The sequence below is a fragment of the Rutidosis leptorrhynchoides genome, chromosome 4 (genome assembly GCF_046630445.1).
Source record: "Rutidosis leptorrhynchoides isolate AG116_Rl617_1_P2 chromosome 4, CSIRO_AGI_Rlap_v1, whole genome shotgun sequence".
Taxonomy (NCBI): Eukaryota; Viridiplantae; Streptophyta; class Magnoliopsida; order Asterales; family Asteraceae; genus Rutidosis; species Rutidosis leptorrhynchoides.
Genome location: NC_092336.1, coordinates 8,078,935 through 8,093,194, shown reverse-complemented (window position 1 = coordinate 8,093,194; position 14,260 = coordinate 8,078,935). Strand labels below are relative to the sequence as shown.

Genomic DNA, 14,260 nt, shown 5'->3' with positions numbered 1-14,260 from the left:
GCCCAACAGTTCGAGCAGGCCCAACAGGAAGGAATTTGTCCACAAGTCTGGGAGTACAACTACTGTTTTTGGAAAATTGATTATTAAAATGACAAAAAACGAAGCCTTTAACCATCGCAGGATCATCTACCCAAACACCATCAACAGTAATACCCCGAAAATTACACTTATTGTATTTCCTACGAATTGATGCATGAAAGAATTTCGAGTTTTCATCCCCATCGAGTATCCATTTAATTCTCGCCTTTTGTTTTAACATACCCGTTACTTTTTCCTTTTCAACCCAACGACTTCTACACTCTAACCATTTTGCACGAACCGAATCACTAAGTTGGCGTTCCGCTTTTAATTCCCAATCCATTGCTTCCTTTTGTAGATCTTTAATTTCTTTATCAAGATTACCGAACTTTGAACTACTCCAAGATTTTAAAGCCATCTTGACATTCTTTAATTTATCCCTAAACACACAATCTTTTCTAGTCCCCCGAATTGGTTGATTCCAAGCTTCTCAAATTACCTCGTCCACATCGATGCCATTAAACCACTCATCAAAGACCTAGAAAGGTTTCAGGACATAATCAATAACATTATCCCTAAGTATCAAAGGGCAATGATCCGGGAGATTTCTATCCAAGGCGATAACCGAAAGGTCTTCCCAGAGATTAATAAAGTTATCCGTGACCAAAAACAGATCTAGCTTGCTAAACTTCAACCCATCATCGCTTATTCTAGTGAACTTTCTACCATTAATTGGTATTTCAATTAGATTGTTCCTTAAAATAAACTCATTAAATCTATCGACTTGACATTGATGAAATTGAGAATTCAAACAGTCCGAACTAATCCTAACTTCGTAGAAATCGCCACATAATAGCCACGCGGAGTTAATACCATTTAGAAGTTTACCTAACAATTCCCACATTAGTTTTTTGCATCGATCATTGTGAGGCCCATAAACGTTAACAATTGTAGATTCCTCACCGATATTCCTCCACTTACCCTAGATATAACATACACTGGTTTGGCGCACAGAGAACAAAATGAATTAAGTGTATGATTTGGATACGGAACACAATTAGATAAGAAAATAGGTCAGCAAATACCGAAAAATTAGGGCAACCATATAATCGTCGACATGGATTCTGTTCCGACCAAGAAGTTCGGATAATTGCAGGTTCGCTACATCCGTAGTAGTTCATTACGAAATATTAAAATTGAGTAATGTAAATGGTGAGGGTTGCAATTGTATAAATAGGTGGAATTTGTTGGATTTTGTCTCCAAAAAATCCCGTTATCTGTTTCCCTCCAAAAACATTCCCGCCAAGAATATTTTAGCCAAAAATTTCCCACCAATTCAAATACCTCCGGTCTAAGATGTTACCATAATTACGATCCAGATGAGGAAAGTGATGAAGTTGAAGGTTAGGTTTTGTTTGACGATTGTCGGGTTTCAAATTTAGATTATGTTTGAATGTTTGGATAATGTTTATTTTTCGGATTGTATTTGAATGTTTGAACAATTTGTAATCTTGTGGATGATGTTTGAATGTTATTTTGAATGTTTAAGATTGTAAGTTAATTGTTTAAAGAATCTGGGCAGGAGTTGTATTTTTTGTGTGCCGAATTCGATTGGACAATAGCTGTTTTGAAGCTGATGTAGAAAAATTTAATAAAGGCTTTCCCGACGACATGTCTTTGGAATTGCACCCCAATTTAAAAATTTTTGGTCGGCAAAGAAAATTGTGACCAAAAAGGTCAAAATGAGTCAACATTTGACTTTTTATTTGTGACAACAGGTCATTGCAAAATGTTGTTCAAAATGTCGTCGCAAAAGGGATCACTCGATCTTTGACTGTGTCAGTCAACGTGGGTCCCTCCATCGTCGGGAGAAATTAAAAAGGCGCTAGAAAAAACATTTCGCGATGAGGTTTTACGGACGACATATAAGCTGCCAAACACTGTTCACGACGACATGTCGTCGCAAAATGTCGTCGAGAAAAGGCTCCTTTGTTGTAGTGTATTGAAATTTGTGATGCATGCTAACTTACTTTTGTTGAAGATATAAAGAGATATCGATGAGATTTTATCTTTTCAAGTAATCTATAGAAAAACGAGTTTAATTAAGTTGTATACAATCTAAACTATCTCCAGTATAATTGGACTTGACTTTTCTATTTGTCTGTGTTATATGAAACTTTACTAAATTTATGCCAATGACAAACATTTAAAACCTAATCATTCATGCAATTTTTCAGTAAATATGATATAATACAAACACATTATTTAAAGTTAAAGATAGAAGAAAATTAAAGTTATAATACGACACTTATATTGAAATGTATTATTACAAGGAGAGGTTAACGAATGTCAGCAGTAATTGGTTTCACGTCAAAATTACACAAAGTATAACGATTTGGATGAACATATATAAGATGTTTTATGACTTCAAATCTTGAAATGACTATAATAATATAATACTAGTAGTAATAATGCAAAGCTATACCATTTTATTAAATAATGTTCATTTTACTTTGCATTTTTTGAGGTATCTGTCCTTTATAATTGCATATTCTTATGCTGAAATATGTATATTACTAATTATTAGAGAATTAAGAGAATTTTTATTTACTTGTGTGAGTCGTACACATCATATCCTAATATCCTATGATTAAATGATTATGATATGAGTTTATACTATAGTTCTGTTAATTAGTTATCTCCCAATCAATATTAGTTCTTTTGGCGCACAATCACCTCGTTCACACTAGAAGACGATCATGATTATCGTGAGCCAACTCTATGATCAGCATGGCAATTTTAACTAAATTAATCAAATATGTACGTCATATATAATAAAAACACTGATAAATATAATAAATTAATTTCAACATGAACTAACCCTTAACCTGGATTCTTGTACTCGAAGAAACAAGTAAAGCAAGCCACTAACTATCAACTTATTATTACGTTCCACGATATTCATGATGTGTAAATACACCGATTGAAGGCATCTTCTCTTCAATCTTATCTTCATTGTTTGTTTCGTCGTCCAAGCATCGTTAAGTTTTTGATAGAAGAATTGTAACGAAAATTGCAAGAAGGGCAATCGGGAGCTTTCTAAATGAATATGATGCGTCATTTTTCCCTATTACAAAAATTTTAATTTGAAATAAAGTTGTATCTGTAACTTTTCTTGCAGCAATATACAGAAATATTTATGGAATTTTAATTTAAGTAATTCATGATGGTTTATAGTAAGAAAATAAATTATTGCTAGTTTTAATTTATTTATAAAGTTATTGTCTTTCAAAGAAAAAATTACTTCAAGTCTATATATCACCAATGTACAAGAAAAACGTATGTAAAAATGTACCACAATAAATAAATAGATAAATTATTAATGGACTACCATTATAGTACTCTTCCCATTCCATTGCATAGACAAATATTAGATTTTTTATATTTAAAAGAAATATTGATTAAAATACAGAATTTTTGTAAGTTTAATGATTAATGATATTCAATCTCTCTTTTCGAATATTATATTTTTAAAGATAAATAAAATAATAATATAACAAATTAAATTGAGAAGACGATAGCATAACTTGAAATCTTGAATAGTGTATGTATTTTTCTTTCTATGACCAATAATTTGTACATCATCATTTTTTGATGTACATCATCAAACGTATTTTAAAATATTGTACTATACACAAGTTTTAGTATAACTTGAAATTACGTGTTATAGTATAACACAAGTTTTAGTCATCTAGCAACCGAAGCCCAATTTTTAAGGATAGCCCATTTCCAATTCAAAGCCCACAGATTTATTTGATTATATAATCAATTAAAGATTTAAATATAAATAAATACTTTACCGTTCCAATTTAATAGTAAGGTGACAAAAAACGCACACTTTGTATATAAAGTATCACGCACTTCATAATAAGTGATTCACTACGTGTAATACGAGTTGTATATAATGTATGTACAAAACGTTATATCATCTTTTTAACATTAAAATGTCATTTTTACTGTTTATCCCATATTCCCATAGAATTGTGTGAATAAATACTAACTTAAGATATAAAAAAATAATAATAAATAAATAATCTAAAACTGACATCTGTTTTAGCATTAACTACTACTAATAATAATAATAATAATATGAAAATTAAATTTTTTTTTTTTTTTTTACCAGCAAAGAATAATTTTTTATTAAAAAAACTCTCACTAACAAAGCACTAGAGAGAGAAAAACAAAACAATTACAACGACTTTATAAGGCAATCGTCTCAACGAATACTACATTTTCCTCTATTACAAATCAATTAAATTAAATGAATAATTAAATGAATAACTAATATGAAAATTAATACTATGAGTTACGTTCTTTTCATATATAACATCCAAAACAATCACCAAGAACAAACAAACAAAATATCTATCGATAAAAATTGTATAAGATAAATTAACAGCAACTCGTGAAAAGACTTACCAGCACCAGGTGACGCCAAGCTACTGGGTGGTGGTGGCGCGCCAAGACCAACGTCATTGCAATCGCCATCCATATAGCCTGCATAAATGTTGCTAACTCGAGTTAATTTAACGTTTAATATATGCAAACAAATTTAACCACACGAAAAAAACAAGAGGTAATTACATTGTTGTATGCAAATGAATTCTGGATTATTGAACAAATTAGCAGCGCGTTCATGACACTGGCAATAGTGTCCGGTGTCTTTCACCACACAATCGCCATCGCCACACCAAACGAAGTTACAAGCTGTCAAATTTAGTGAAAAATGTATTAGTTATAAACTTTTAATTCACATTAATATACACATATACGTGTATTATTATCTAGGTTGATTTCATAAACCGTTGACACTTATAAAAGGAGGGAAGATTGAAGGATGCTTACGACTAGTGAAATTGATCGGCGGAGGTGGAAATGGAACCGGAGGAGCCGGAGAATACTTACCACCACATGAGAAATCCATTGTGCCTGTAATTCTTTCATTATATTAATTAGCCGATTTATGTTATGTTAACTCAACTAATGAACCATCATGGTCATATGAATGATAAAAAAAGAGGTGACATTGAAGGCTAACAATTGGGGATTATGCATGAGCCAAAGGGCATGGGTCCAACCCTGATGGTCTGCCAACCAGGATCACATTCGCAATGCCAACCGATTATATCGGGTTTACAAGTTCCTTGTCCACAGTCTACGTTGGTACACACATCATCTGCTTTTTACGAAACAAAACCACATTAAGTTAAACGCTTGAAGAAAATATACAACTCTTCAAAACCAATTTATGTACAATTAGTATAGAGGTTTTCCAAACGTTGAGCGCTAAACGAAACATACAATTCGTATAACACATTAACAGTTTTGTTACTTATACGTACCTTGAATAGAATACGAAAAGAAGGCAAATAGACATAAAAACCGCACAAAATGTAAGTATGTGGTCATCGAAATAAGCTAATCGAGCTTGATGTGAAGAACAGTCAAGTAGTTTTATACCCAAAACTAAAGACAGATATATAATTTGCTCATTGTAAAGTCCACCAGCATTAGATTGGGGCGGGGGAAGCTATATTATTAACTTTTGTGATTTTTGGTTTGATGTTAATGTTGTTTTTCTATTTTCTATGGCAGTGTTCACACAACTTTGATATGCCAATAAACACTACTCAATTACAAAAATCAGTATCCATGATTCCAAATAAAACACAAATTAACAAAATACATGACTGGATACTGTTTTTCGACGTTGGCCGTCCAAACGATTTTCAGGTGGAGTAACATAGACTTGAACTTTCAACCCGTTTTGACATACTTAGATTTTAGCTCAATATATTTAACTTTGCACCGTTTAATCCTTTAAAAGAAATTATAAAAAAATCCAAATTTCGAGTCATTTAAGTAACTCGATCAAAATCGCCACCTCTAGAATCAATCTTGAATAGATTTTGTTTCTTCTTATGCAGATCCGAATTATGACCCGTTTTGACATGTTTAGATTTTAAGCTCAAATTTGACCTGTTTAACCCTCTGAATAAAAAAAATTTAATCGACTCGATTTAGTAAATGGATCAAAACCGCCACGTCTAGAGTCATACTCGATTAGATTCTGATTCTTATTATGAGGATCCGAATTCAGAAAACCACTTTTCGTGGCGTTCAATATCAGCTGCAGCGACACTAGGTTGGACTCCTTTGATGGCTTCTTCAAAGTCACACATGGCGATTGGATCTTTTGCAATTTCATCTTTAGGCATATTTTTAATTTTTTTCACGTCTTTCCAGCTATCATACATCGCAATCCATTTAATGAAGCATCTTGGCATACATTCTGTTAAAACACATTCGTCAAATCGTCACACCACTGTAACCCTCTATTCGACGAGCTACGGCACTAATGTCCACGTCAGCGGCTATGATATATTACAATAAAACACATATATCTACCAAAATAAAGGAACAAATTACATATTTAGTTTTTCATAATCTTTGTTTAGTAGTAAAGTCAACAAATGTGTTCTATCTTCGACAAAGATTACACATTCTTGTGGATATACTTTGATTATGTCATTTTATATATATTTTTGCTATACTACGTTTATGTTTTCATCGCATATTAGGAAAAATTATCATTAACCCGCTTCATCCAGTGGATATGGATATAGATGGATGAACTGAAATTAAATGGATGTGGATATGGATATGGATACGGCATCAACCGATCCATATCCGATCCATTGACATCCCTAGTTATTACTGATGTAAAAATCAGTTGAGAGTTCATGATAACTCTAATAGCAACTGTAAACAGTAAACAGAGTAAGCTGTTCAACTAGGAGAACCAGTAATGACCTTGAAAATATAATCTTTCTGTTCATTACCTGTGGCAAGGCTGTCAATCTAAAAGGCATCACTCACCTGTTTTGTTTTGATTATAATTGTCAGCTGAAACAGATGCTAATTCTGCCAATGACCTTGATCCAAGCAGACGTACTCAGGATTCTGATATTGTTCTAGAACAAGATAATGAGGTTCTTATCTTTATGTAATTTATTTATTTTTATTGCTTTATCATCCATCACATTCATATTTCATATATTAGTGAGCGCCTGTACCTTGAAAGTGCGTAGCATGTACTTGAATTTTAAATAACACAATCTTTTATGTTATGACTAATGACTAACACTATACTATACGTGTTCGATTTGCATTTTGAGTGAGGTCGGATTTTGTGTTTTCAAGCTTTTTTAATGAAAAACTTAGGGTGATTTTCTCTTCAATACTTTTCTCTCAAATGTCTTCAGTTTGGGAGAGATAAGAAGTAACTGTCATTATTATGTCGAATTTTTTTTTTTTTTTTTAAAGTCAAACTCACACACACATAACACGAATATTTACAATAATCCACGAAATATGTCCACGACCGGACTTGAACCCTCAACAACCTTTCTGATATGATATAGCATATCTTACATAATTATAAGTATATAGTTGCAATTGTCTGTTTGTCACCCTTCTTTCCTTTGATCTTAAACTGTATAACATGAAAATAATAAGAATAATATGGCACATCTTTTAAACTCAAATTTGAAACTTTCTAAAACAAAATCACCTCACTTCGTTTTTTATTTCTCAGAAACTTTTGGAGGTTTTTTGTTTATGTTTGTATTTAAGTGCATGTTGTTTGTACGGTTTTGTTGACCCCTTTGGTTTGAGAATGTCATCTAAATGGCCAATCATCAATAATATATTAATGATACAAAAATCGACTAGTGCAAATAAATATAAATGTATGTTAAAAATGTGCCTAAAGGTTAGAGTGATAGACATGGTTAAATGAATGATGGTTAAAAATGGAAAGGAATGCGTAAGAAAGATTTGTTATTTGATGTACGTTAACCATTATCTACTTCAGCTCATAGTCAAAATCAAATTGCAACAGAAAAAAAAAAAAAAAAAAAAAAAAAAAAAAAAAAAAACCACGAAACAAATCATCATACAAGACTGATTAAACCACTGGGTAGCCAATTTGCACACTGTGCCACCACTTACATATGCTTATGCGATCGAGACTCAGACGACTTAACTCAGCTCCAAAGCACAAAAATTTTCATAACATTTAAGACTCCAGATTGCAGGCAAAATTCTAAACTACCAAATGTCTATCAAGATAAGAAAATGGATACGAATATAACTGCTTTTACAATAAGACTTCACCACAACATGGCGTACACGACTCAATATTAATTATAGATATGATTTTTACCTTTTGCTGCCTTCAAGGGCAGAAAAAGTAAAGCTGATGCAACCGAGAACCTTCACGAAAGTACAATTGTCTCCTTCCACACGTCTACTCATCCGATGCTTTTGGAGAATTTTCAGGTGTCTTAAGAAAGGGTGCAGTTGTGGTTCCTTTATGTGCCATAACAACGGAACGAAACTCTTCAACAATTGACGGATCTTTAAACTTCAACGCAAATGTCGAAATACCACTTTGCCCTTCACCTGTACTGTTCAAACAAGCAAACGTGATCCCCTTTTTCTCCATATTTGTCAGCTTCATATCTGGAAAGATACTAGCGTTCAAAATTAAACGATAATTCCCTCTTGCTCTCATTACAAGTCTCGCTTTCTTCGTTCCAGTAGTCAACACGTTGACCTTCAATTCTCCTTTTCCCCGCTCTTTCCACCCGCCATCAATAAACTCAAAAAGTACGGAATCGGCTGTAAAAACCGCCTTCTCGTTTTCTTCACCAGTTTCCACTTGAACTTCTTGCATAGATGGTATTTTGGCTCCCTCGGTTTTATCAGATGTTCCAAATAAGGACGAATTTCCATTGGTAGAGAAACTGAAAGGTGGAAAAGTAGGCTGGTCGGTTTTTGGGATTGACCCGAATGAAAAGGTGGAACTCGAAAATCCTGTCCCAACAAGTCCAGTGAACGCGTTTTGGCTACTTGAAAGCTGTCCGAATGAGTTGACAGATCCAGCTGCAGGGGTACTTTCGTCATTCTCATTGTTTTCATTACTCTCTTTCTCAGATACAGGGATATTTTCATCATTATCCTCTACCTTGTCGTTGTTTTCATCGTTCTTTTTCTCGGCTTCAGAAGGGATTAATTCGGGTTGTTTACAGCTATCATCATCCTCAATTTCGGGTTTTTTATTCACGCTTTCTGGCGACTCCTTTTCATTAGAGGGTTTTTCAATTTCTTGTGAGTTGTTAACAGGTGCAGGAGTGGGTGTGGGATCTGTTGGAGGTACTAAACGTATAGCTGCAAAGGGATTTGAAGAAGGTGCGGATGGGGTTGACGATGATTGACTGCGTCTGACTTTGACTATTCGACGGTTTGCCAATACTTCTTCACTTGCCCGCTTGAATGTACCGGTTTCTTGTCCAGGAACTTCTTCTTCATCATCAAGACCGGGGTTATCTCGGGATAATTCCCTGCCGGCAGCTCGTTTTTTAGTAGGTGGTAGGTTGTTCTCTGTGTCCCCCATTTCAAGGCTTACAATTGAAGCAAAGTGCTGGCCCTGCAATAAAAAAACATAAAAAATGGCTAAAAAGGTAGAAAAATGCATAATAAATTAATCTTTGAGCAACCTATTCGCAAACCTATTGTCCTGGTAATTACCTTTTTTAATCTAGACCGATATCCTATATTTTCAAGTATAGCAACCTAATTAACAACCGCACAATTAAAAGGTATGCAGCCCGTGTATGTTATATTGTACAGGAAATTACATTTCGAATCTAGAAGGATATCCTAGATTTTCAAGTATAGCAACTTAATAAACAACCACACAATTAGAAGGAATCCACTCCGCATTAAGTAGTATTCAAAACCAAAATCATCATCCGATCAATATTAATGTTGCTTATGAAATGTCTGATTGACCTATATGCTTGAACTTGATAAACTTTACTTAAAAAAGCATTTAATACTAAATCTAAATCTAAATACATATAAAGGAGATGCAAAAAATGGTAACTATATCTTTAATAAACAAAGCTTGTGTGAAACCGCAACCATGTATATGTAAATTTAATTAATCCAATTTGAGTATTTGACGAGCGCCTGTGAATTCTAATTGAAGCTGTTAACTCTACAACCCTACTGAAAGCCTTACTGCTATAGAGCATTGATTTTGTCTAGAAAGTTCTGTATGTAAAAATAGTAATCAAAGAAACAAAAAAATTTAGTCGGTGTTCGAAAGTGCATTATCTAATAAGTTCTGCATTTCAAATTTAAGCTGTTAACTCTCAGTTACATGCTCAAAATATATTGAAGCCAAGACTAATCCACTTGTGCCGGTGTTCGGGAGTGCTTCTTACATATGCTTATCTGCTTATTGAACTTTAAAACAGCTAATAATCAGCTTTGTGTGTTGGCACGGAAGCAAACTCCTTATAATTATCAAACTATGTAGAATTCTGTATGCTTAATATAGGTAAAAATAACAGTTTTGCTGTCTGCTTATCCAAAATGTTCATGTGATGCTAATTAACGTTTTCTGTCAGACTCTTAAATACACATAATCGCCACACTCAAATAACATCTAATTTGTTTCTTAAGTTTCGGTAGAGCATAATCAAAATAATCTATCTCCTGCATATGTTTTGTTACAGATTAAAAAATTTCCTTTCAGTTCAGTTCCACAAAATCTCCAGCATTATGCGTTTCCAAAAAATATTAATCTTAAACAGCTTAACCTAATTTTTTAAGCTCAGTCCAGAACTTATCACCGCACGAAAGGAAAAACAAAATGAGCACCTTAACCTAATTTTCAGCTCCTTCTAGATAGAAACTATTTGAGCACCAGTACACAAACATAATAATCTAATATAATTAAAATACAGCCACAAGCTATTCAAATATCAGAAACCTAACAAAGAACGAAATTAACACCTCGATTTAGGTTTTCAATTCCATCTTATCTTATTATACATATATAACTAAAACCTATTCGCAAGCCTATAAACGAACAAAATCATGATATGTACCAAACGCGAGCAAAACAAAGCAGCGTAAATCTTAAAAACGACAATATTACGAACATAAACGCGATTATTTGAATAACAACGATAACTATAACAGATCAATCGCAGATACGAGTAATGACCTATAATTAAACAAAAGATATATAAAACAATAATGAAAAGATATGAGAGGAATTGAATCGGTACCGTGAAAGGTAGCGTTTGCGTTGTCGATCTAGGTGGGTCGGTGCGTGCGTTAGAGGCTGTATAAATACGAACCCTAGAGAAGTTGCAAATAGCAACACACGGTCATCGCAGCTTTTATTCGAATTCGAATTTACCCCATTCGTTTTTTGGATAAATTTAACCCTTTCGTTTTTTTTGGATATATTAATAAATTAATTGTTAATTTTATATTTATTACAGATGATTATGATTATTATTATTTAGTATTATATTATATTATTCTAACACACCTTTTTTTTTTATACTCACACACCTATTTTAACCTTTTACTCTTCTAATAATACTTCATTTCTTTAAATTGGTGTGTGAGGATCAAAAAAGTGTGTGTGAGAATCATCCCCATATCTAAAAGATAAAGGGGAAATGAATAGTACTATTCCTTTTTCAAATTCCGCAAACTTAACCCCCTAACTTTCATTAAAATACATATCGAACCCTCACTTTATAAGTATATTTTTTTCCCAAATTTCACAAGCTTAACCGCCTACCTTTTATTAAAATACAAATCGAACCCCCACTTTACTAATTTTTTTTTATTACTAATATTCAATTTTCACAAACTTAACCCTCTAACTTTTATTAAAATACAAATCGAACCCCCACTTTATACGTAAATTTTTTTCAAATTTCACAAACTTAACCCACTAACTTTTATTAAAATACAAATCGAACCCCCACTTTACTAACTTTTTTTTTAAATTAAACCCGAACGCTAAAAGAAGCAACTTTCACAAAAGGAACAACCCTTCAATGTTATGTCGAAAAAAATTCTTTTTTACAAAATAGATCAAGACTTTTTTTTAACTCGCATTCAAAACGGAGCCTCCGGGGCGAAGCGAGGGCTCCACAACTAGTTAGTATTATTTACCATTGGTATTATTTATTTATTTATTTGTTTATGATTTATATTCGGTAGATGAGTGACAAAAGTTGAACAAAAAGTACACACGTGCGAACAAACAAAAAGCATGTGTGTTCGAACAATTTTGAGATGTTGGAAGATGCATCATTAAATCACGTTCGTTCTACAAATTCTGAGTTCGGACAATTTTAGGGTGTGTTCGAACAATTTTTGTTCTATATTCTGATTTTGCATATTCTTAGTTCGGACAATTTTAGAGTGTGTTAAAACACAATTGGACAATTTTAGAGTGTGTTAAAACACAATTTTGTCCTACACTTTTCTAAATATGAACACAAGATCCTTGTTCTACATTTCCTGATTTTGAACAATTTTTGGTCAATGAACAAAAAATCAAAATTGTTTACGTCCGCAATGCGCCACTTGGCGTACGAAACGACTACGGATATTGATGTGTGCGAGGTGGCGTACGAAATACTATTATTAATATTACGAAATACGATACAATTTGCACAAGTTTTAATTATTTATTTACAAATGGGATATACCTAAACTGTAGTGACCTGAACTTTTTCATGTTTATATATATTAAATGAATTTGATATTTACATGATTAAGTATTTCTGACATGTTAAGCAATCAAACTTGTTAAGACATGATTAATTGAAATAGGTTTCATATAGACAATTGACCACCCAAATTGACCGGCGATTCACGAACGTTACAAATTCGTAAAAACTACATAATGATATATATATATATATATATATATATATATATATATATATATATATATATATATATATATATATATATATATATATATATATATGGTAAACATATCATTAAGTATATTAACAATGAACTACATATGTAAAAACAAGACTACTAACTTAAGGGTTTCGAAACGAGACATATATGTAACGATTATCGTTGTAACGACATTTAAATGTATATATATCATATTAAGATATATTAATACATCATATTATCATGATAATATAATAATTTAACATCTCATTTGATATAATAAACAATGGGTTAACAACATTTAACAAGATCGTTAACCTAAAGGTTTCAAAACAACACTTACATGTAACGACTAACGATGACTTAACGACTCAGTTAAAATGTATATACATGTAGTGTTTTAATATGTATTCATACACTTTTGAAAGACTTCAAGACACTTATCAAAGTACTTCTACTTAACAAAAATGCTTACAATTACATCCTCATTCATTTTCATCAACAATTCTACTCGTATGCACTCGTATTTGTACTCGTACAATACACATCTTCTAAATGTATTTATTATTGGTATATACACTCCAATGATCAGCTCTTAGCAGCCCATGTGAGTCACCTAACCATGTGGGAACCATCATTTAACATCTAGCATGAAATATCTCACAAAATTACAAACTAATGGAGCCTATATGGGGAGACTAAGTTCACGTGAATGATGGCACTCACAAACACTTTCATTTTGCAACTTACATGCATCAAACTACTCTCTCTCAAGTGTTCTTCCATTGTTCCAGGTGTTCTTCATCATCTTCATCAAAATCTAGCTCAATCTAGTTCATAAATCCATACATAAACCAAGTTATAAAACAACTACTCAAGAACACATCAACAACACTTCCAAGTTTGCTAGCTTACTTTCTATCTTGCAAATCCACTTTGAGTGATCATCCAACCTCAAGAAATCTTTCTTATTTACAGTAAGATATCTTTCTAATATAAGGTAATACTCATATTCGAACTTTGATTCAATTTCTATAACTTTAACAATCTTATTTCGAGTGAAAATCTTACTTGAACTTGTTTTCGTGTCATGATTCTACTTCAAGAACTTTCAAGCCATCCAAGGATCCTTTGAAGCTAGATCTATTTTTCTCATTTCCAGTAGGTTTATCCACAAAACTTGAGGTAGTAATGATGTTCATAACATCATTTGATTCATATATATAAAACTACCTTATTCGAAGGTTTAAACTTGTAATCACTAGAACATAGTTTAGTTAATTCTAAACTTGTTCGCAAACAAAAGTTAATCCTTCTAACTTGACTTTTAAAATAAACTAAACACATGTTCTATATCTATATGATATGCTAACTTAATGATTTA

General features: G+C 32.4%; 1 protein-coding gene across 1 annotated transcript; it reads right to left on the bottom strand.

Annotated features, from left to right (window-relative positions):
* Positions 1-8,009: 8,009 nt before the first annotated feature.
* Positions 8,010-11,310, bottom strand: LOC139839921 (nuclear pore complex protein NUP50B-like). The gene is made up of 2 exons (XM_071830135.1): positions 11,226-11,310; positions 8,010-9,571 (listed from the first exon to the last, which is right to left on the bottom strand). The coding sequence occupies exon 2, from the start codon at positions 9,536-9,538 to the stop codon at positions 8,390-8,392; it is 1,149 nt and encodes a 382-aa protein (XP_071686236.1). The 5' UTR covers positions 9,539-9,571; positions 11,226-11,310; the 3' UTR covers positions 8,010-8,389.
* Between the last annotated feature and the right edge of the window lie 2,950 nt (positions 11,311-14,260).